Source organism: Gobio gobio, assembly GCF_949357685.1.
Source record: "Gobio gobio genome assembly, chromosome: 3".
In the NCBI taxonomy this organism is placed as follows: Eukaryota; Metazoa; Chordata; class Actinopteri; order Cypriniformes; family Gobionidae; genus Gobio; species Gobio gobio.
Window position 1 is genome coordinate 37,831,435 of NC_137099.1, and position 25,558 is coordinate 37,856,992.

The following is a 25,558-nucleotide window of genomic DNA, read 5'->3' on the forward strand; positions in this document are numbered from 1 at the left end:
TCCAAATGTGTCCTTCGTTTCCCGTGAAATGAAGGACACACCCTTACAAATAAAGGTGCCAGGAATAACCTAAAAAGTGTTTTCATGGCGATGCCATAGAAGAACCATTTTTGGTTCCCTCAAGAACCATTTTGTGAAAGGTTCTTTAAAGAACCATTTTTTCTAACCATTTTATAACCTTTCTGCTCTACAAAGAACCTTTTGTGCAATGGAAAGGTTCTTTGGATAATAAAAGTTATTCATGGAGCCATCCACCCCGCCAAAGAACCATTTAAGAACCTTTATTTTCAAGAGTGTACAACAGATGGATCCTTCGCGGCCTACCCTCCCTCAGAATTCATTGCGTCGCAGTGACAACAGGATTTTTAAATGTAAGTATTGGGTTTCAGCGTACTCAAATATCTAATGATACAAATGGAAAAATAAATAAAAGCGGTTAAAAATCAAAGTGGTTCATATGTTGACTTACTGTATATCTTATCTTACTGTGATGAACAGTTGGTAAGAGGTGTTTGTGCTGATATGCTGGGTTTAGTTTTTGCCTCATTTGGCACTGTGCATTATGGCCAAACATCTCCACTTTGGTCTTGTCTGTCCAAAGGACATAGTTCCAGAAGTCTTGAGGTTTGTTCAGATGCAACTTTGCAAACCTAAGCCATGCTGCTGTGTTCTTTTTAGAGAAGCTTTCACCTGCCATATCTTGCTGTTAATTAGTTCATTCTTGCCTGCCTTTCTCAAACATGCCATACTTTTCTGGTCTTTTTCTGATTGTACTGCTATGAACTTTAACATTTAAAATGTTAACTGAAGCCTGTGGAGTCTGAGATGTAGTTATTGGGTGTTTTGGGATTTCTCTGAGCATTGCACGGTCTGACCTTGGAGTGAATTTGCTGGGACGTCCACTGCTGGTAAGATTGGCAACTGTCTTGAATGTTTTCCAATTGTGAATAATCTTCCTTCCTGTAGAATAATGAACTTAAAATTGTTTGGGAATGGCCGTTTAACCCTTCTCAGATTGATGACAGCAACAATTGCTTCTCTAAGATCATTGCTGATGTCTTTCCTCCTTGGAATTTGTTTAACACACACCTGAATGCTCCAGACCAGCAAACTGCCAAAACTTCCGCTTTTAGAGGTGATCAAACTTGCTGATGATCAATTAATCAAATTAACAAATTTGATTAGCAGTGCCTGACTGCTAATACCCTCTTAATTCCTATGGAAGCAGTGAGGGTGTACTTAGTTTGTGATGGCTTTTCCATTTTGGCCTAGTTTTTGTTAAATGAATAATGATAATATATCATGTATTGCTGTTCATCAGAGGTTGTATTTACCTAATTTTAAGACCTGCCAAGGACCGGATGATTTGTATTATGTCCTTATACATAAAATAATAGAAGTCAAAAGGGTGTCCTTTATTTTTTTTACATGACTGTAGTTTATACTATCATACAGAAATGGACCATGGTGAACATTATTTAGACAGCTTGTGAACCCTGTTTTGTTTTCAGACAGTTGAATATAACTTTCAAAAAAGTCCAGAACAAACGTTACTGCCACTCATCAACGGCAGCTGTCACAGTTGCTAGGCGACAAGAACAAAGTCCTCTGTAGGCTAGACCGTCCCATTTGAAGTATGAGTTCTTCGAAGGATGCAGCCTTTGAATTGGGACACAGTCTTAGTTTGATGTGTTTTCGTTTAGTATGTTTCTCTTCGCTTCCTTTTTCCTCGTTCCTATGTTCCTGTTTATTTTCAGTTACCATGGTTTTTCATTATTCTTAATTAGCGCACACCTGTCTATACTTTAGTTCATTTTCCTGTATATATCTGTTTCAGTACCTCTTTGTCTGGTGTTGTTTTTGTTAACTTGGACACATCAGTTGCATCAGTTCTTCTATTGTTTATTATAGTTACTTATCTATTTCTGACTACCGTTTCGCTCATCTTCCTCTTCTTGAACTAACCGTGACACAGATATAATATAGCACAAATTAACTAATAGTTTGGTTGCTACTGTAATGTGCTGGTACATTCCCATCATGCATTGCAGCATGTAATAAGTTATGCGATTGCATTTTTGTCCTGTTGACTGGTTTATTTTGCTATTTTGTCACTTTTAAACTGCTGGATTCCTATGGATTCATTTTATGATTTTTGAACATTTTAATGTGTGAAAGTTTTAGTTGCATGGACTTTCAATGGATGGACAAAAATATCCAAGAAAGTATTAAACATTCGTTAATTTATGTTCTGAAGATGAATGGAAGTCTTGTTTGGAATGAGGATGAGTAAATTTTCATTTTCGGGTGAACTATCCTTTAAACACTAGCATTGCAAACACTCCACCACCATGATATGTTTATAAAATATTATATTTTTAAAAAGCAGAAAATGATCTACCACACATTGATTTCACAGTGAAATGTAGTATTTTATTGTAATAAATTACTGTTAAACCTTGTAAAAAGTGAAAACCTTCTTCAGATGTATGACGTGTATACATTACACTGGCAACATCTGTATTTGCCTACATATCAGATGTTCACACACTGTGTGTATTACTACTGCTTACCCAGCATAACATAATTTAAGCGAGCTCCTATATTAAAAACCTGTTTTCCGCAAAACCTCATGTCTCCAGTCAATCAATAAATTACATTCAGCATATTGTGTATGCATGATGGCATCGGATGACCTTTAAATGGCTGCGCAAAAATAACCACGCTGAATGGATTGTATGTAGGGGATATGAGGGGGAAGGAGATAGTTATTTTTGCATCTGAGACCATTAGACGCCAGTTAGATGTCTGAATTACACAGGCATGACAAGCAGTAGACTCACACAAGCAGGACATCAGTTAGTAATTAATAGGATAGACCACAATAGAGAAATCAGGTCACATATTTGCACAGTTGCTCTAGGTGTGAATTATAACCAGTTATTATTCAGAGGTGATTTGTATGTAAAAAATGTAGTGGGATTATAAAAATGTAGAAGCATTGCATAGAGTAATGTAATGCAATGCTGCTACTATTTTTGCCGATTAACTGTAAAGTGGCTACAGCACTGCGCTAGAGCCCAGATTCCCATCATGCATTGCGGCATGAATAAATCATGGGGTTGTATTTTTGTAGATTTTGCTGTTCTGTTTTGTTGTTACTGCTGTTGTTGTCACTTTTAGCTACCTGCAATGTTTTGCTTGCTTGTTTATTTAGTTATTTAATTGTTTGTTTGTTTGTTACCTAAAATTATGCTTCTTGATTTCCATGTGTTGACTTTTGTGCATCCCTGGTTGACAACTAGCTACAACAGACCATTATATAAAAATTATTAGCTTACCACAATAGTTCTTAGCTATTTTCCGTCCTCATTTATACAATATTGCAAGTTGCAGGTACAGAATCTAATTAGTAAGACTTACTTTAAAAAAAGCATGCAAACCGATGCCTAAAAAAAAAAAAAAAAAAAAAGTTAAGTGAAATAGGAATAGAATGTTTTACTGAAAAATGCTTAGTTCGTTCACTTACACGAGTTCTAGTAAAAAAAAGAATAAATAACAAATAAAATCAGTTATCGTTGTGTATTGCATGCTGCATGTTGAAGTCTGTGTGTGACTCAAGCATGGTCAAGTAAAAGATATTGTCACAAATATAGAGGGTTTGTATAAACCCAATTAAAAGTTTCACAAGGTTTTTCTTTATTCGCCATGAAAAATAGACAAGTTAATGATTTCCTTAGAAGCTATAGGTCACCTTTTAAAAGCGGCCTATTTATTACTTTCCTTCCTTTGAAACCAAATAACTGTGATTCCTTGTTGCATCGCTGCATCAATAGGAAGTGAATTACAATAATATAAATGAAGTTCCATGCCCAAGTGAACACTGATCACCATAATGGTGAGTTCAAACAAAAACATCAATTTATGAAGTCATCTTATGTGATATTATATCAAATATTTCAGTTGTCAACATTTAAGATGACTATAGGTGAGTGAATGCAACTAGAGAAAGATAACTGCAGAAGTGGAGCAAATGAGTGAAAAGTCTATTAAGAATTGTTTTGGGGTTTTTTGCTTGAAAAAAAGGCACTCAAACCAATAAATTAATCTCAACTTGGGTTATCCATGTAAACAAGAATAGTGAATAGTACAGATTACTAGATTTTTACAATTAAGTTAAAACATTAATTTACAAAAAAATTGTTAGTTAGAACAACTGTAACATTTTGCAGTGTATTTAGTTTTTGTTCTCCATGTAACACAGTGCAACCACACCACATGTTCTGAAGCACTGTTACATCAGCCGCATGGTGGAACATTCATTAAAATAAATAAGGTAGAAGTGTCCAGCCAAAGGGAACACTAATCATCATATTGGTGTCTTCAAACAAAACAAATGTTTACTACTGTTTCCAGCATAATATGGTTATTTCTTTTTTTATATGCAGTAATTTTTTGTGTTATAGGCTAACTGAAAATCTAGCCTGCACTGATTTCATATTTTTTTTTTAAATCTGAATTTTGTTGTTATAAAATGCAAAATACTGCCAAAATTGTATAGTGCACAATAACAACAGCTATTATTTTAGCACACGGGGTTCCTGCATTAATATAGCTAAACTTAGTGTAATTGCAAACAGGCTGGAGAAATGTTTCACACACACACACACACACACACAAAGCAGACGTGTCAATCGCAATGGAAAACGAATTGCATATAACTTATGCAGACTGAGTCTGTTGCGTCAGGCTGACAGGAGATGCAGACCGAAGAAGACTTACTGTTTATGTGCCATGTTTAAAATAAGCCAGTCGGACTTCCCTAGCCTTGAAAGAACCGCGGGACGGTACAGACAGCACAGAGTGGAAACGAACACCCTCTAGTGCTGATGAGCTGGTCTTCCGTCTAGATCCTCAAAACTCACTAGAGCTTTTCACCTCAAGATCGCGTTTCGAGACTTGAAGCGTCGTGGAAGCTCTCGTTCCAGCCAGGTCTGTCTGCAGACCGATTTGACAAGTTTATGCGCGTGAGACTAGCCAGGCTCGTGTTGACGGTACGTAGTGTCAAGGAGAGAAACGCGTGTTAACGTTTAGAGAAGGGGAAAGCCCGTTAATGGATGTTGACGACTGGAGGACATAACTAGTCTATCCCTGTTTCAAGTGTTGACAACCAGACATCGTCAGAGATAACTTATCTTCTCAGCCTCTACCCTATTTATGGGGTAAATTCTGCAAGTTTTTCAAGTGCCGCCGGTAGTTGCGCGTAATGGGCTGGCATTTCTGTCGCTCTGTGTCCGCGTTTTCGCGGTGCGGGGAACGAGGCGGCTGACGCGCAAAATCGCTTACAATAGTTAAATGAATTTTGTTACTGGATATTTCGTCGTGGACTCTTTTATTTAGTAACTGTCACCGACTTAAGTGCACAACTGGATACAAAAAAATGACTTTTCAAAGATTGTTCTTCGTGTTTGCTTTACCGGGATTGATGTTGTCGGACCCCGGCCATCCAAACCAAGGTGAGTTATAATAAATAGCTTAATACGATATCATAACATAATGCCTGTTCATATCCATAATGTGTGTGTGTGTGTGTTTATAATGCGTATTGTGTGCAAAGGAGACTCTAAAATCGCATTGATCCTTTTAATTTGGCCAGGATATTATATAGCCTATGTATTTGGCTAATGACACTTGTGTACCCACAATTCAGAACATTGCACTTTGTTTTGATTTGCAGCTCAGTTAAGGAAAGATTATAAACACACTGTCGTTCTGTAGTTCTGCAGGCTTATGCTCAGCATCACACAAACTGGGTACCCATAATGTAGGGAAGACCGGGGAATGTTGTAACACATTCAACGCCTATAAATAGCTTATGTTTTTTTTTCTTTGCCCTCTGAAACATTGATATGAATTTCCCACATTTGTCATATTAAAGTAGGTTATACATTTACAACTCTGTAAATCAAGGTCAAGTAGCTACAAATAGTGTTGATGATGGCACTACCTGGGTAGGTTGTTAATTGAAAACATGGGAATTTCACATTCTATCTATGAATTTTTGGAAATAAAATGTATTCACAAATACACCTCCAACCCAACCTGCTTCATTTGATACATTTCATTATTCAAAATTGTAAACATAGGCCTATAAGAAACATTTCTAATTCAAAACTAACAGCAAATAAAGCTGCAACCAGTACAGAAATACATACAAAGCATGTGCTAACAACTGTGACAGTCTCATTTTGTGCAATCTTTCCAGGTCCAGTAGGAATACAATAAAAAGTAGCGCTACCTTCCTTGTCTAAAGCTTGTTTAGATGTTAGAAAAAGAGAACCAGGTGGTTCTGATTATAAACTGTCCAAAAAGGGGTACAGCAGCTTGTCACTGGGGCAGTAGCCTCTAAGGTACACCTCTGGTACCCTTTAACATCAGTCTGAAATGTATTTAGTATCTTAAGGGCAACTAAAGGCAAGGTTGTACTGATTTTTCAGATTTTTTCCCCTGATAGTTCATTAACATTCATTACCATAACAAATTTTAAACCAGACTTAAAATGTACCTCTAAACTGTGTTTTGTCCAGTAAATTTCAGTAAAGTTTCTTTAATATTTTTACAAAGAAACTTCTACAATCGCCTCAGGAGAGTAATGGGCATATATGATTGTGATGTCACCCTAATTTGTATTATTAATAATTAGTTAAACTGATGGTGTTACAACTCACCCTGTGTTACAGCACTCCCGGGTCTCACCTGTCTAAGGGACTGAATTGCAGTGATGGCATTTCCTCATTGAACCTGTGTCCCCTGTAACTCCTCCCTTCTGTTTACACTCGCAATTCGCAGTGGTCATTCACACAACAAATTAGGCAAATGGCAGTATTTTGAATGCAGACATTACAAGAACAAGTGACTCTTGTGTTATGTCTGTGTGTTGTGAAAGAGGGAGCATATTTGTGTGGGATGTGCAGAAGATAGAGAGAGAACACTCAAACCGTCTGAGTTGGCTTGCACGGCATTTAAAACTTTTTTTTTCCCATTATGAGTCATCTTGTTTCTCCCGAGCTGGGATGGAAAGCAGTTATTTAACAGGTCACTGTTTTCTCAGTTTAAACTATGACAAATTAAACAATAGATATGGATACAATCCTTTCCCGTGTGAACCTATAAAAATGGAAATTGAGGGTTTGCAGTAGACTCGAATGCAAATCCCTCCTTGTGATTAACACAGATGATAATATCCAATTAGTATGCATACAGAGATGACCCTATATGACCTCACAATATATGCATCTGTTGTACTGACATATAAGAATAGTCTGCTCTTTCATGCCATATACTGTAGCACAAGAATCAAAACTGCTTTGTATTTCATATGCTTCTCTTTACCTCAAAAAAAGAAAAGAAAAAAAGGAAGGAACATTTTTTGCAGGGCCTTCATTGTAGAACTCTTCAAAGCCCTTAAAAATCCATTTAAAAGAAGACTGTTCTCTGAATAAGCTTATCACCAAATCTCCTGTCTTCTCTCCTCCTCATGCTCGTATCTGAATTTCGAATGCCTCTTTGACCCCCTTGTAAAACCAGCGACTATTTAAGTGCAGGTCTGTAATAAGCCCTGCTTAAAACCACCTTTTTGCACTGATGCTTGACGGGCTGCTCTTGCCAATCATGCTCAACTGTCATCTTGCACCAAGAAAAACTTCAAAATGGGTATCAGATCGCTGTAAGATAGCAATGTTCCCAAGCCCTATACTCTAATCAGTCCAGAGTGGTATTTAAGTGTTCCACAAGGGCTTTTTAACCTCCCTTTTCTCAGATATCATTTGGTTTTTCGTATACCATTGGCCAAAATGTGAGTAGATAAAGTGTGCATAATCCATTTAAATGCAGGACAGTCTAAATGGACACGATTCATATAACTTTGGAATTTATATTGCTGTTCATAGCCTCCTGTAACAGGGTTGAAAAAAATGTTGTCTTTCAGTTCATGACTGAATTGGAATTTATTTCTTCACAACATTAGCACAAGCATTTATCAAATCAGCAGTCAAAGTTTGTATAAAAAGTTTGAAAATCTAAACATACAATATATCAAAAGAAAGAATATAATTAAATATCATTAATTGTAATATTATTTAAAGCCCATTAAAAAAGCACAACATTTTGAGCAAAAAGCTTAGCTAATTGCATTTTTGTCAAAGACTACGTCCTGATCGGATTCAGAAAGATGATCAAAACATATGTAACCCTTCCTGTTTAAACCGCCCACTCCAAGCGAGACTCGAACTCGGGTCCGTCGGCTGCAACCCCTAGCATTAGTCGCTAGAGCATCTCTTGAGATCAGAGGAGTGAAGTTTGCTCGCACAGCAACTGCAAGCTTGCCTCCGTTACACTCACCCCCCTAAACCTCACTCCCATCTGGGTCACGGCACCAATGTAACCCCTCCTGTTTGAACAGCCCACTCCAAGCGGGATTCAAACTCGGGTCCCCCGGCATGAGAGTCGGGCGCTCTAACAAGGAGGCTAAAGGCTGCAACCCCTAGCATCAATCGCTAGAGCATCTCTTGAGATCAGAGGAGTGAGGTTTACTCGCACAGCGACTACTAGCTGTCCTCCGTTACACATAGATGGAGTAGATAGAGTCCATCAACACCCCCAAAACCACCCTTGCACAGTCTTATACCTCTTGTCAACATTTCATTCAGTAACGTTAAGTAGTTTTGATTTATACGCTGTTTAATGTTGATGATCACATAATTTTAAATGTGCATTAGCAATGCTTTTATCACTTGTTTCTGCTTATTTTTCACCTGTGCTTTGATCTAGAGTTTCTGTACTCTTTCAGAAGATGCATAATAGCGCCAATACCTTATAACAGTGAAAACATGGAGTGCCGAAAGAGAAAGAGTTAAAGTATTTTTAATTTCCCCCTGAAAACGTTGCTGCTTGCGAGGTAGTACTCTTTCAAAGTTCTGGAACTTTTGGGGGTGGGACTTGGGCGCTGAACATGCTGATTGGTTGAGTTCACACAGCATTTTTCAACCTAAAAATCTGGTGCGGTGCATGAATAGTTGTTTGCTATTCAAATCAACAATGGAGTTTAAAAAATACGACAGATGGACCGACGACAAGTTTCAGGCTTTGCAAAGTTTATATGTGGAGTACGAAATCCAGTGGGAACTGGAAAGTCGCGCACAGTCCTAAAGTAATCCGGTACTTTAGACTGCATTGGAAACGCAGACAGCAAAAGGTCTGGGGGGAAAAAAGTTACTGGGAAAAAGTTCCTGGGACAAATTGTTCCAGGTAATTTTGGCTAAAGTTGCTTTGTATAAAAGCGTTTGCTAAATTAATAAAAAGTCAAATTTCAAGTTTGAGTCTCTGGTCATTTAAAAAAAATTGCTTTAATTTATTATTACTATTTTTTTGTTGTTGAAATTTTAGTACTTTGACTTGATCTTATTTCATTTTGTTTCAGTTCATTTGAATTCTTCATCTTTACAATCTTCCTTATATGCAATTCTGCATTATGTTTGCTACCTCATTTCCAGTTCAGGAATTGAACGAGAAATTAAAAGGCATTCTCAATTCAGTTCTGAATGACTCGCCACCCTGGTACCTACTTGAGCTGTATGTGTGTTTGTGTTTGTCCTAGAGTTCATTTTGCTAGCTATTTGTTTAATTTAGTCTTAAGGCCCGTTCACTCCAAGAACGACAACTTTAAAGATAACTATATTAGCGTCCACACCAACGGACGACATCGTTCTGTCCATTCTAAGCGCATTCTTGTCTGTCACTTTAAATGCTGGAGTTTGTTACAGCAGGATGGATTCTGATTGGCTGTCAATGTTTTTATTGTTCATCAGCTGGATAAAATCGTTCTGAAAGTAATTCCAACGATATCGTTTCTCTATATCGTTATTGTTATAGCTGTGATGTGAACTCTGCAATTCTTTAATATTAAGAATGATTTTTAGAACTAGCCTATATTTTTATCATTATCTTTATAGTGATCATATATATATCTTGGTCCCGTGTCAAATGTCCTTTTTATTTTTTATCACATTTAGTCCACATATCCTGTCTTTTGTTTAGTCGAGTTTTAGTTGACTAGTCTAGTTTTAGTCAATTCAATTATTTTATTAATTCTGTATAATGGTTAAACTGATAATCACAATTATTTTGCTCAAATATTTTTGATTACAAATTGTTGTCATTTGAGAAAAATCTCAACTCATATGCATGGTTTATTTTACTCATTTATTTTCCTGATTTACAATATTATTATATAAATTAACACACCATGTACATAAAACTGGTAAAACTCAAAAGCTTCTCTCAAAAGCTAAAAAATCCTAATTGTAATTCAAATAATTCAAAAGTACATAGGGTTTTCTATTAAAACAACAACAAAAAATACTTTGTTTTATCACACAGAGGTTTCATAACTGCATTTATTCTGAAAACACAATCGCAAGCAATGAAGTCGAGATCCATGTTTGGATTTATTACAATTCATCACTGAAATGGTTTGTTTGCAGATTTAGTCTTAGTAAACAACAAAAGCAGCCACATAAAGGAACATGCACCGACTGTATTTCACTTTTATTTGAGCAGAACATCTCAATGGATATCGCTGAACTCCAGTTTGCATGTTTGTCCGTTTTCAGATTCCACAGCACTTTTTCTGCAGTGTAGAGGGAGTTTGTGTGCATGGTTGCACACAAGAGAAAAGCTTTGATTGAGGGGTTTAAACTCCTGAGATCTGGCAACCCCAAGCATGAACACTTATGGAGGCTTGTAAAAAAAAAAAAAAAAAACCTCTCTTTTTTTCCTTTTTTGTTGAAGAAATCATAGAGTTGTTTTTTTTTGTTTTTTTACATATTAGTCTTTTTTAGCCAACGATATTGTATGTTGATATAGACACAGTTAGTGTTTCATGATGCCGGTGTCCGTCTTGTCTTAATCGTGAAAAAAAAGGTTGTCTACGAAAAATTTTCTTCATAGATTTCACTAAGAAAGTTTGTGAAAGTTTGCTATTTTATTCATTCTGATGCAGACAGTTGTTGACTTTCTTGAGGAGGTCAGACTTTTGTTCTTTTGTTCAGAGCAATTTTTCACTTTAAAGGGAATATAGGTTAAAGTATACGCTTCTGCGTTCCTTTCTCCAGGGAGCTGCAGTTTAAAGTGTGTTACAGCGACTCTCAGGCTACACGGGTGTGTGTGTGTGTGTGTGTCAGGAAAGTGCTATGTAAACAGTAATTGTGTGCTGTAACTGAGCCCTGTTAATGGCCAGTGCCCTGTTTGTGGCTAGTGCCCTGTTTGTGTTGCTATCATTGCCGTGTGGAGTGCTCTTATTGATTTTATAGACGCTATGGTGCCGAACCTCTGAGGTTTCTCTCTTTATACCTTCAACACTTCATTGGCTCTTCAAAAGAGAGAAAGAAGCAGGATAAGGCTTTGTGCCGCCAGCAGCGGTATTTATGTGTGTCTGTGTGTGTCTGTCTGTTTTCTTGTTCTCTTCATCATATCAAGGTCACAGAAAAATCATCTTATTTTATTTTGTCCTTTATGTATCGTTTTTAAAGACATCTGAGGGATTCATCTATGTCGCATTGACACCCTGGACATGCTCTGCTTTTGCTTAAAGATTACATTTACAAAAAGCTGAATAAAACATAAAGATTTTTTTTTTATAGTGTAAGTGACGGAAGAGATGAGCTTCTTTTGGGTATTGTGGCACACAGACCTGCTTGCGCCTCTCCATTGACTTTCTATTGTCGCTGGAATCAATTTGTAAATTGCACCTTGACATTTCCAGGGTCTGTCTGTGCAATGTGAACTTAGCCTTAACCCCAGCGCCTCCTTTTCCTACTCCTCCACATCGTCTCAGACACACTAAATGCCTGGCTAAAGACCACTAATGCATGCAGTGCTGTCCTTATCAGATCAATTTATCTCAAGCGTTCGACAAAGGGCCATTTTTCTCTGGTTGTGACATTCAAATTCCAAATGTCACCTTTCTCGTCTTCATCTCTCATCTCAGAGAAAAAAGAAAAGAAAGAGAGAACATGAGTTGCATGGATCTTTCTTGTCACACTCTCACACACATTTTTTCTTCTTCTTACCAACCATTATTTTCTCCTTGAGCCAAGATTTAAAAATATTTGTTTAGATTGCTTGGCTAAATGTCAGAGCTTAGTAAGCCAGTGCACTGTTGGTTCTAGTCCAGAGTATTATATCATACATTTATTGTGACTGATGTTTGAATTTTATACAGTAAAAAAGATATTTCCATGCAATGATAAAAAGTTTTTTTTTTTTTTTTTTTGAAGCTCATATTTATTCTATGTTAGCCGGGTATTTCAACAGTACTATAAAAAAGTACATGTCATTGCATACCTAATTGGATTGGCACTGAAAAAGTAAATGTTTAATGTCATAATACAACGATTTCAGGTATTGAGTACTAAGTAGGATTATCCCATAAACTGGAGAATTACATCTAGAGCATTGATATCCAATATAACTATTGTGACTTTGAGTAAAGCACATAACCCTCTGCGTTCAGAGGAACTTTCTCATCAAAGTCTACTGAAACATGTGAAAAGGGGGTCATGATTTCCACAAAAATATTAAGAAGCACAAATGCTGAAAAGAAGACATTTTTCTTGAGCACCAACTCAGCATATTAGAATGATTTCTAAAGTATCATGTAACACAGCTGGAGTAATGCCGAAAATTCAGCTTTACCACCACATGAATAAATTAGAATATACATTTAAATAGCAATCAGTTGTTTTATGTTTTATATATATATATATATATATATATATATATATATATATATATGTATAAAGTTTATTTTTAGTTTCTAGTAACCCTGTCTGTGTTGGCCAATACTGAATATGAAAATTATTTGATTTATAGCTGGAATCAGTCTTCACAGTCATGATTATTTAAGGACAAATGGCAGTAGCTACACCATGCTATCTGAATTCATTCCCCCTTGACTGAAGATCAATGACAAATCAATATTACATCATTGCTACCAAAAGCAGAAATTGACAAGCATCCCAATCTATTCATATCCCAGAATGCTTTTCTCATCAGTGCCACAGTAGGTTGAGTATGCCATTGTCTCTATCAACATGGAAGCCATCCAGCTGAGACTCAGGAATGACATTTCAGCTAACATTACAGACTCTGTGTTTGGTGTTGCTGCTTTTTCACTTAATTTAAGAATGTTTTAATATTTTTTTTTGTGAATCAAAGCTTTCAACTAAGTATGATGCTTAACTCTTTCCCTACCAGCATTTTTGGTAATTTTCACAAAAATGTCATGGGCCCCAGAATATGTTGTTGTATGAATATATGAACATGCAAAAAGAAAGAACAGACCCTCTGCTTAAAAACAAACAAACAAAAAAACGTTGTATTAAAGCTTCATGCTTTCTTTTTCATCAACACTTGACTTGAATATCGGTAAGTTTAATTTTAAGCAAAAAGCTGAGAAAAAAAATATATTTTTTCAAATACTACGTCCTGATGGGATTCAGAACGATGATCAAAACACAGATAGAGTAGATCAAGTCCATCAACACCGCCAAAGCTTACACAGTCTATAGCTCGTCCTGGGCCGACATTTCATTCAAGGGTGTTTTCACACTTGGTCCTTTTCATGGGGTCTGAGCGCGGTTCGCGTGATTTTTGGCCCATATGTGAACACTCCAAACGATCTTAGACCCCTTTAAAGCGAACCGAACCGAGACCATCTCGGGAGGTGGTCTGGGTATGGTTCGATCTGATTTTATGGTACGGTTCGCTAAAAACACGCAATCTGAACACAAACCACTCTGGGCTTACTTGATTTTTATGTTCGCGAATTCCAATGTAGTTTGGTAATCAGATGCCTCCGTACCAATCAGTGATGCGCGGGTTGATCCAAAATGAGCGGGTGCCCGCGGCCACCCGCGGTTACTCGCGGTTACGAGTCATCCAAAAATATTTTTAATGATATTCGGGTCACGGTCGGTCGGATCGTCAATAAATCCTTATTTACCTTTTGAATGTTGAGCGTTATTAACTTTTGAATAAATGCTGACGCGGGACAAAATGCCCGATTTCCCAAAACGTTGAACTGAGCAATGCCATTGTACCATTTTAATAGGCTACTTTTAAACGCATTTAAAGTCAGTTTTATGTATTTTCTGAGAGGGGGCGGGATTTTTGTTGGGAAAGTCGGGGGAGAGACGCACACTTCGATTAGACTGGATAAACACATGCAGCATCTTAATTGTTCAGAAAATTAAACGAAATAAATGAATAAATCAAGCCTGTATTACATAACACTAGGCTATATCATACAGCATTCAGAAAAATAACAGTTTGCGCTCCTAAGGGCTTTCACACTTTTCCAAATGTTTTCCAAATGTGGGCTGATGAATTCTTCAAGCCGGGTCGAAACATAAACATCGCGTTCATCAATAATATGCATCTGGAGCTGAAATGGAAAATGATGGGCCGCCTCAAGAACTTCCTGCTCTCGCTGCTGCACCTCTGAGCGCACCACGCCAGGGCCTGAAACATTTTCTCAATGGCCCAATGAGCTACGATGAGCATTTACTACTTTTAAAAAATGCGGGTCAGGAAGCGGGTCGGGTACAATATTTTCTTCTTTTTTTTTGCGGTCCGAGTTGCGGGCGGGTTAGTTGAAAACGTCGGTCGGGTGCGGGTTGTTTATACATTGACCCGCGCATCACTGGTACCAATCGACTGTTCATCATGGCTGCTTCTTCTGACAAATCTCTACAAATTATTTGTTCACAACTTACACTTGTTTATTGCAATTTCAACCGCTTCCGCACTGTGTAAGAGAGAATATGCGCGCCTTGCCAGTTTAAAATGGTGTTACGAGCGCACACACCTAAAGCGCGTGCACATAAGCCAGCTGTCACAGCGCGTGTACTAAACGGAATCTTTAGCATCCTATTGCATTTATTTTAAAGTGTCAAAAACACACAAGTTTCACATAAACAGGTGGTTTTGTTTTAAGTGAATGTAAACATCTGCATTACTAGCCTTTGCAGTTTTCCATTTCCATTTCTTACTTGAATGCTGTTTTAAGGCATACCTACTTTACCTGGAAATTTTAAAGCAGTTTATTTAATTTGCATCTTTTTTAATTATTTTATTGTGTTGTTTATTTTTTGTATGCTGATGTTATCATTGCCTTCTACAATAAAATAAACATGATTCAAGGAAAACAATTTAAAATGTTATTTACAAAGGTGGATGTGTGATATAGCTAGTGCAAGAATATGTAGTATTGCAAAAAATATATTTTTCGTGTAAAAAGATAAACAACTCAAATCATTTGTAGCAGTGTCATTTGAAAAAATCTGGTTACCGAGGCACAAACAATGTAAGTGAATGGGATCCAATGTTGAAGGCCATAGGGTCAGCCATCAAACACTGAACTGGACTAGATCAAAAAAGCAACAGTATGAACACAAAGGGGTCTGAGTTCCCATTCCTACTAAAGTGGACCAAAAAAGGATCTAAGTCCTCTTTCAGGTACAGGGACAGTGTGAACGTGAAGAGAACTGGGTCCTTTTTCACTTGGTTCACCTTTTGGTCCACTTAAATGAGTCTGAGTTTGGTTCTTTTAAAGAGGACCCAAGTGTGAAAACACCCTAACATTATGCAGTTTTGATCTATATGCTGTTTAATGTTAATGATCGCGTTATTTTACATATGCATATGATTACATATGCTATCAATTGTTTCTGCTTCTTCTTCGCCTGTGTTGTGATAAGGAAATTCAGTATTCTTTCAGTAAAAGCATCCCCTACCATATAACAGTAAAAACACGGAAAGATGGATATTTCCGTCAGTGGCAGGGAAGTCTCATAAATGACAGAAATTTCTGCAGAGAAATAGTTAAATTAGTGGAGCTACTGACTGGTTGCTCATGGCAACATGTAGTTAGAGATACACATTATGAATTTTGTCAGAACTAAAAAAAATTAATGGAACTGCTAAATAGAGGGACCACAATGGTTATTTCGTTATGATTTACATCACTTGTCCCTAATTGTTAATAAATACTTGTTCTTTACATCAGTGTTTGGTACATTTAATCAAATATGTTCCCTTTCATTTTTTTTTTATTCAGACGATAAATAGAGAAGGCTCACTTATAATCCAACAATGATGTCTTTGGTGCCTTCTTTGGTAATCCTGAAGATCTGCTTCACTGTAATCATTGTAAGAAATCTTATTTAACTATATGCATATAGTAAAGCTGAATTCACACTGAATGCGTTTAGATTTGGTTTTTACATTTAAATGTATCACTTAATGGGATGTTCTACTAGGATCCATTCATCAACTCATAGATCAATGAAACATCAAGATCCAGATCTTCTGACATGATACATCAAACAAACATCTAAACCACAGAGGCAGCCCTGATTCTCAAGGTTTTCTCCTTTCCATGTGGCCTACTTTAGGGACTCCAGATTTTTACAGACAGACATAGGCGCTAGCTGCCACTTCTGATGTGTCTCTGTTGATGTCTCACTCTACACGCTGAGGCAGAGGGAGAGGGACAACAAACATTCAGCAGTTGATTTGGTTTGAAATGAAGCTTGCGCATCTTGTCAACACTAGTTATAAAGATTCAGCTGCAGCAAGACAACCCGCTCTGCTTTTTCTAAAAAGACCATCAATAATTGCCCCATCTGGAAAGTGCCTTGCCATTTGCAGCTTTACCCTTGCCAGCCCTATTATCCACTTCTAATGGCTGATCATTTGAATTTGCCTTAGTCTTAATTTCAAGTTGTTGTGCAGTTTTCAATGAACGTTTCTCCCCTTCTTTCCATTGTGAAATGACTTCATTATGAAATTCACTATAAATTATTTTTGAAATGGGAGCCAGAATTTGTGACATCAAGAACCAGTGGTTCTGAACCGTTTTGACTCAGCCACCCACTATCAATATTTAAAGGCCCACCTATGTATATTTGTTTGAAATTTTTATTCATGGAAAGCCCCTTGAGATGCAGCATCTCGTTTTCAAGGGGGACCAAGAACATACAACAGATACAGTGCACTCAATACAAAACATTACAAGACAAATCTGCTCAAAGATCCCCCCTACCCTCCCATGACCATTTCAGAGTCTGCAGAGTATACAAATGTTTACAAAGACAGTTGTTTCAGGAACCACAACAATTACAAAAACTGACAATCAGTTTTCAAGAACAAGATATTTCAAGGAACCATTACAATTAAAAGCATTTAAAAATCAGTTTTCAAATAGTTTAACAAAGAAGTTCTAAAGGAGCTTAAAGTAGTATTAGATCTTACAGATGGAGGCAGATTATTCCAGTCTGAAGGAGCATTATAACAAAAGGACCTCCGACCGACTACTTTGCACATAACCGGGACAGTAAAAGTCAGACATTGAGAATGTCGAAGAAAATAAGTTGGAGTATATTGTACAAAAAAACTTTTCAGATATGGTGGTAAGTTCAAATAGATGCATTTAAAAATACATTGAAACCAGTGATACTGTCGTCTTTTATCAGGCAGCAACCAGTTAAGCTGATTATATAACTGGCAATGATGAGTTCTATATGGGCACTTTAAAATGAACCTACACAGATTATTAAATAGGACATCTAATGGTTTAAGATTCGTTCCTTCATACACATCAAAATATTAAGCAATTTCTTCTTTTTAGTTAAACGAGATTCAACTTGATTGTTTAGAAATAAGTAATAGGATTTTTTTTTTATTATATATATATATTTTTTTTACAGTGAATGGATTAGACTATTGGATCGTTATGGTGTGCTATTGCTGGGATCTCATGTGAGTGACAGGTTGTCCTGCCCTCACTCTGTAACATTGTGTGGCTGTAATGATTACACAATGCAGAAAATTAACTTAACTTGGAAACACACAGGAGAATAATCAAACTCATATCAATACCACACAAATATAAACAAGACTGAACAGAGGAAACTGGGGGATTAAATCCACACAGACTGGTTAACAGAACTAAGAACATATGTGTAATATCAGTGACAATGGAAACTAACTAATTAAACCAGAACATGGCAAAAAATTAAAATTAAAATCAAAACAGAACAGAACTAGAACACAACTGTTACATGTCTTTATGTTGTGTTTTTGCTCCTGTCACATGTTCCTTTGTTCTAGTTCCCTTTCGTTCAGTCAATACGACGTACGTTAGTGACTAACGAATGGGGGTTTCGCCTAGAAGCCAATTACCTTCGAGGTGTTTAACAGCGCGCAATGCCGTGCCAATACCATGGGCATGCGGAATTTGCATGCGTAACTCCGCCCCACCGTGTGGGTATATAAGGAAGTACGCTGGCAACATCGCATTATGTTTCAGCTTTGGAGCCAAGAGAACCTCTTCACTCCTTCAAGCCTACAACTGAGTCTTTGTCAAGCCTTCGAGACGAGCAGCTTTCCAGAGACGTTGGATCTACGGCGCGTTCCAGTGATCGCATACTGCCTGCCTGCTGATCTGCGCAGTGGTCCGTCTGACAGCTGGTGTGTGGTCCCTGGGCGCTTCGGCGTCTCTGCGAAGCTTCCTCTCATAAAAGAGCTTACACGTGGCACGTCCTTTTCAGGATGTCTCGCCCGTGTACTTCTGGGTGTGGCCGGTCGCTGAATTCTTTTGATGGGCACGATCTCTGCTTGGTATGCTTGGGCGTTCAGCATGCTCAAGCAGCGTTCGTGGATGAGTCATGTTCCCACTGCGGGAACATGACCATCGCGGTCCTGCGGTCAAGACTCAAGGATCTTCGTAATGAAGTGAGAGACCCCTCAACCACACCCCGATCTACCGTGCCCCCCGTGGCGGTACTTCGGCTGGTGGTCAGGGTGATCTGAGGGTTACGGTGTGGAACAAAGCCCCGACGCTCATGCCTCGGGCCACACCTCCCTCTAGTGTTCCGCAACCCGCGAGTGTCCAGGCTGAAATCGCGGGGTCAGCTCCGGCTCCCCCGCGCATTTCGTTTGGCGCTCCGGAAGATGACGCGATGTCGGTCACCGCATCACAGGGTGGGCTCGAGTCCTCTGAGGATGATGACTCGGCTGTGCTGCCGCCTTCAGGCGCGCCAGCATTGCCCGAGTCGGACCCAGAGCTGACAGCCATGCTGTCTCGGGCAGCCGCGAGTCTAGGGATAGAGTGGAACCCTCCGCCCTGTCCCGAACGCTCGCGGCTCGATGATTGGTATCTGGGGGCCCGCGCTGACTCACGTCAGTCCCCGCCCTCAATACCTTTCTTTCCTGAGCTGCATGAGGAGATTGCCCGGTCCTGGAAGTCCCCGTTGTCTTCCCGTGACCGGTCTGCAGTCTCCTCCGCCTTCTCCATCCTCGATGGGGCCGCGGCCAACGGGTACACTGGGGTCCCCCAGGTTGAACGTTCTGTTGCGATGCAACTGTGTCCTCAGAGCGCTTCGACCTGGCGAGGCGATCCTAAGCACCCCTCCAAAGCCTGTCGATTCACATCTACATTGGTGGCGAAATCGCACAGAGCCGCGGGGCAGGCTGCCGCCTCTTTGTATGCCATGGCGATCCTCCAGGTCTACCAGGCCAGGATCCTCAGGGACATGCATGAGGGTGGAGTTGATCCGGGGCTCTTAAATGAGCTGCGTGCCGCCACCGACCTCGCTCTCCGGGCGACGAAGGTGACCGCACGCTCCCTGGGTCAAGTGATATCCACAAATGTGGTCCAGGAGCGACACCTGTGGCTAAACCTGGCCCATATGCAGGACACTGAGCGGACACGTTTCCTCGATGGCCTCTTCGGCGGAGCGGTTGAAAACTTCGCCCAACAGTTTTCAACCGCCCAGAAGCAGACTGAGGCTCTCAAACATGTACTGCCCCGGCGGCCAGCTGCTGCTTCCACCCAGCCGCCGGCACAGTCGCCTCAGCCTGCTCGCCGCCGAGGACGCCCTCCTAAGGCTCCCGCCCCTCCCACCCGGTCCAATCAGCAGCCTTCACCCGGGCCGGGTCGCGGAGGAAGCCGTAGGAAGGCGTCCAAGTCCCCTCAGGCCGCCCCGCGCCCCGCTAAATGCCAGGCCAAGCGGCGCTCCTGAGACGGACGGCTCAGGGATGGGAAATTCTTTCGAGGAGATGGTAGCAGGGCCACTCCTTCCCCCGGTGGAGGGCCGGGGGAGAATCCTTTGTTCAGCTGCTGGCCCCCGGGTCAGCAGCACCCTAATTTGGTCAAAGAAAGAATTAACACTCCCATCCCTGAGCCCCCAGAGATCGGTGATGTCAGTGCGCGCCACCCACGGGTCCCGCCACTCGCATCCCACTCTGTCACCAGCCTCCTGGCAGAGCAGACCCCAGTGGAACGTGCGTCCTTCCCTGGTCTCCTCTGTCAGGACGCAGCAGTTAACCGCACCCCCACACCGGGACGCCCAACAGCCAACAGCCTCCCTGAGGGGTCAACACGTATTTGTCCGGACAGACAACACGGCCACAGTAGCGTACATCAACCACCAGGGCGGTCTACGCTCCCGCCGTATGTCTCAACTCGCCCGCCATTTCGTTTTATGGAGTCAGAAGCACCTGAGGTCCCTTCGTGCTATCCACATCCCGGGAGACCTGAACCGTGCAGCCGACGAGCTCTCACGGATTCAGCCACTTCCTGGAGAATGGAGACTCCATCCCCAGACGGTCCAGCTGATTTGGGAACAGTTCGGCGACGCGCAGGTAGATCTGTTTGCCTCCCAAGACTCTTCCCACTGCAGCCTGTACTATTCCCTGTCCGAGGGCACGCTTGGCACGGATGCACTGGCGCACAGCTGGCCCCAGGGCCTACGCTTATATGCGTTTCCCCCAGTGAGCCTTCTCGCACGAGTACTGTGCAAGATCAGGGAGGACAAGGAGCAGGTCATGTTGGTCGCCCCGTATTGGCACGGCCAGACCTGGTTCTCAGAACTGCTACTCCTTGCGACAGCCCCTCCCTGGCCTATTCCTCTGAGACCGGACCTCCTCTCTCAGAGACGGGGCACCCTATGGCACCCGCGTCCAGCGCTCTGGAAGCTCCACGTGTGGCTTCTGGACGGGACGCGGCAGGTTTGAGTGGCCTGCCACCTACAGTGGCCGCCACCATCACTTCCGCTAGGGCAGAGTCTACACGACACCTCTATGCGTTGAAGTGGAACCTCTTCGTCACCTGGTGCTCTTCCCGCCAAGAAGACCCCTGGAATTGCCCGATCAGGTCCGTGCTTGAGTTTCTCCAAGAGGGGCTGGAGCGAAGGCTGTCTCCCTCCACCCTCAAAGTGTACGTGGCTGCAATATCTGCCCATCACGACCTCTTGGGAGACAAAAAGGTAAGTCAGCACGACTTGATCATCAGGTTTCTGAGGGGAGCGAGGAGACTGAATCCTCCTCACTCTCCTCTCGTTCCCTCTCAGTAGTCCTAAGTGCTCTGCAGAGGCCTCCCTTTGAGCCTTTGCGGTCGGTTGACATTAAGTTCCTGTCAATGAAGACGGCTCTGCTGACCGCATTGGCCTCTCTTAAGAGGGTCGGGGACCTGCAGGCTTTTTCAGTTGACGAAGCGTGCCTAGTATTCGGGCCGGCTAACTCTCACGTGACCTTGAGACCCCGGCCTGGATATGTGCCCAAGGTTCCTACCACTCCCTTCAGAGATCAGGTAGTGAACCTGCAAGCGCTGCCTTTGGAGGAGGCAGACCCAGCCTTGGCATTGCTCTGTCCAGTACGCGCTCGCCGCGCTTACGTAGACATGACGCAGTGTTTCAGGACCTCAGACCAGCTCTTTGTTTGTTATGGTGGAGAGCGGAAGGGAAGAGCTCTCTCAAAGCAGAGGTTGTCTCACTGGATAGTGGACACCATTGTTTTGGCTTACCAGCAGCAAGGTCGACCATGTCCCCTTGGTGTGAGGGCACACTCCACCCGGAGTGTGGCCTCCTCTTGGGCTCTAGCGCATGGCGCCTCGCTAACAGACATCTGCAGAGCTGCAGGCTGGGCGACACCCAACACATTTGCCAGATTCTACAATCTCCGAGTGGAGCCAGTGTCCGACTATGTACTCACCCCCCCGAGGGGCCGGTAATGGACCAGGTTCTAGGTGTCTTCGCTTGCTCGCCACTCCACTCCACGGACTGGATACGTGCGATATTCTCCTCAGGTGAGCTCCCCGAGAGCCCTGAGCTCCTCCAGCACTGTCGACGCCGACATCAGTTCAGTCTGCCCTTTCGAGCCCAGACCCTCATGTCCGGCCAGGTGCCCCGTGTGCATGGTTCCCTCCGGCGACCCCCACACGAGTATTTCCACCGTAAGCCTCCTCAGTGAGCAGGTGTCTTTCCCTTGGCAAGCCCCTGCCACCCCTAGGGTTAAAAATCCACCTTCGGCTGGTACCCTAGAGTTTCCCATATGCAGCCCACAGCGGGTCATATGTGTTCTCTTTAAGTCCTCCCCACGGGTAGGCATCATTGGCATTCCCTCACTGGGATATGCTTCCCAGTGTACCTTGGTAATCCTGTGATAAGTGGGAGTCCTACGGCCTTAAGTGGCGGGATCTCACACTTATGCAGGGCACTGGATGACAGCTGAGTGGCGCTGTTATACTGGAACCCCCATTCGTTAGTCACTAACGTACGTCGTAGTGACTGAACGAAAGGGAACGTCTCGGTTACGTATGTTAGGAGACGGAGACGTACGTTCCTCAGCCACGTCAGCTGTGCTGCTGGAACGCGGAGTTCAGATCTTGGCTCCGCAGCAGATACATAATGCGATGTTGCCAGCGTACTTCCTTATATACCCACGTGGTGGGGCGGAGTTACGCATGCAAATTCCGCATGCCCATGGCATTGGCACGCCATTGGGCGCTGTTAAACACCTCGAAGGTAATTGGCTTCTAGGCGAAACCTCCATTCGTTAGTCACTAACGTACGTCTCCGTTCCCTCCTCAGGGAACGAGGGTTACATACGTAACCGAGACGTTTTCCCACCTCTCCTGCGTTCCCATGGTCACCCTCATCAGTTCATTTGTCCCAGCTGTGTCTTGTTAATTACCTCATTTACCCTGTGTATTTAGTCTTCAGTTCTCCCTCAGTGTTTGTCCGTGGACGTTCCTGTATACTGGTGTTTTTGAGTGTACCCTGAGATTATTGTTAATTAAAGTTCCTGTTCCAAGTTCTCCTTCGCAAGTTTTGATCTACACTAGTTTTGTAACAACAACAAGCCAGCAAACACAACATCATTTCATCAAGTTCATGCAAGAGAGAGGAGAATTTATTTTGAATAAAGATTATGAGGGCACATAAAAAAAAAGATTACTGATGAAACATTTATAATAAATACTGGAATTTTCCTTACAAAAACTGAATAAGAATAGTAAATTCGGATTTCATGATTACTTTAATAATTCCTCATTGCAAAAAGTAATTTTCTTACTCAATGTATCAGAATCATGTTTTGTTCTCTTCATACACACATATGCACATTCCTACACATAATTAAAAATTGTCACAGTGTGCAAACAATCTTAAAGCCATGATTTATGATTGTACCATACATTATTTTATGGATTCCCCTTCATCAGTATTTGTTGTGGAGTTGGCTCATGCATGTACAGTACAATGAGATAGTTTGTAGTCACGGTTCAGTGAGATGAACATGCCCCCCCCCCCCCCCCCCAAGACAAATGTAGAGCCATTTTCAGAAAGGCAAAAGGTTTGGGTTTTTTATGTTGAACTAACAATCAACATGTCCATCAGTGAGGCTCTGATGGTGGTTGTGCTGCAGGAATACCAGGAACTAAATATGCCTGTGGGTTAATGGCAGTATCATACAGGATCATGTGACTGCTCCTGTGGAGGGGGATGAGACGGGGATTGAAATATGCCTGTAAGTGATGGTGACTGCACATACTGTAGCTAGTCCTTGTGGAGGTCTAAGTCTCACATGATCTAGGACCCTTTTCAAAATCTCTTTTCACACAAAATATTTAATTTAATCAATATTGGTCTATATTTAGCTTGGTTACACTTTATTTTAAGGTGTCCGTGTGTTACAGTGTAATTATACAATTAAAAGGATAGTTCACCCAAAAATGAAAATTACCCCATTATTTACTCACCCTTAAGTCATCCTAGGTGTATATGACATTATTCTTTCAGATTAATACAATCGGAGTTATATAAAAAATGTGGCTCTTCCAAGCTGGCAGTGAATGGCTAATTTGTTTTGAAGTCCATAAAAGTGCATTTATCCACCATAAAAGTATTCCACAAGGCTCCGGGGGGTTAATAAAGGCCATCTGAAGCAAATCAATGCATTTGTGTAAGAAAAGGAAGCTAGTTATTTTAGTTTATAAAGTTTTAAATATGGGTAATTTTCTCCCAGAAACTCATCGCTTCGGTTCAGAAGGCCTTTATTAACCCCCCAAAGCCGTGTTGATTTCTTTTATAATGGATAGAAGCACTTTTATGGACTTCAGAACAGATCAGCCATTCACAGCCATTATAAAGCTTGGAAGAGCCAGGACATTTTTTAATATAACTCAGATTGTGTTTGTCTAAAAGAAGAATGTCATATACCCTATAGGATGCCTTGAGGGTGAGTAAATCATGGGCTAATTTTCATTATTGGGTGAACTAACCATTTAAGTACTAAGCAATAGTAATAAACTACATGTACTAGGGTTAGGGTTAAGATTTGGTTTAGGGTTAGTTGCATGTAACTATGCATAATTGACTGTTATTACTATAGTAACTACATGTAAAATGTGTAACAAATGTTTTTTTTTGTCTTCTGTTTTTATACATTTAAATACATAGCAAGAACATGTATCATTTCTAAAAATACACAATGATACACACAAGCAGCAATAATAATCATAATAATAACCTTTCAAACATACTGTGATTTGACACCATGTTTTATTCACATCAAACACACATTATGTAGGTAAACTAACTTCACTCTTTTAATTCAACAGCCACTCACTTTCATTTAAGTTTTTGGGGAGAAGTGGATGAATTTACATGTACTATATCCGACAGATTCTGGCATAATCATCAGGGGCCAGTTGTTCAAAACATTTAATCTGGATCAAAATAATCTGGATTTGGAAATCCCATGTTTTGCTATCCAGGATCTGGTAATCCATCTTACTTTTGTGCCGGTTTTTCGAAGCAAAATTGGATTGGATCACCCTGATCCAGATACACACCTTTTCAGATTACCAAATCTGGATTACTAGTGCTCTTCGGAGCCCCTAAAGGGACATGGTGATGGAAAAAATATGAGTTGGGGAAAAAAATTCAAATGCTTTTGCATTCTCTCAGAAAAGTTTTGCGTAGCGTTCACCCGAGAAACCGTGCGTTCTCTTGCGAAGAACTTTTGACTGGATCATCTCTTATAATTGACAAGAAGTAAAAAGTCTTAATAAAAAAAACACTTTAAATGTAATATCATATTTTTGTTTGATATTTACAGCTGTTTGGGGATTATTTTATGGCGGCTAAATCTTTTT

At 40.8% G+C, this 25,558-nt stretch overlaps 1 protein-coding gene across 1 annotated transcript in view; it reads left to right on the forward strand.

Annotated features, from left to right (window-relative positions):
• Positions 1-4,855: 4,855 nt before the first annotated feature.
• epha6 (eph receptor A6) overlaps positions 4,856-25,558 on the forward strand; it is a gene marked incomplete at its 3' end in the record, with an annotated part of 193,751 nt that continues 173,048 nt past the window's right edge. Inside the window, exon 1 of the mRNA XM_079813446.1 lies at positions 4,856-5,516. Within this exon, the coding sequence (XP_079669572.1) occupies positions 5,441-5,516 (76 nt within the window). The 5' untranslated portion in view covers positions 4,856-5,440. The remainder of the gene's footprint in view (positions 5,517-25,558) is intronic.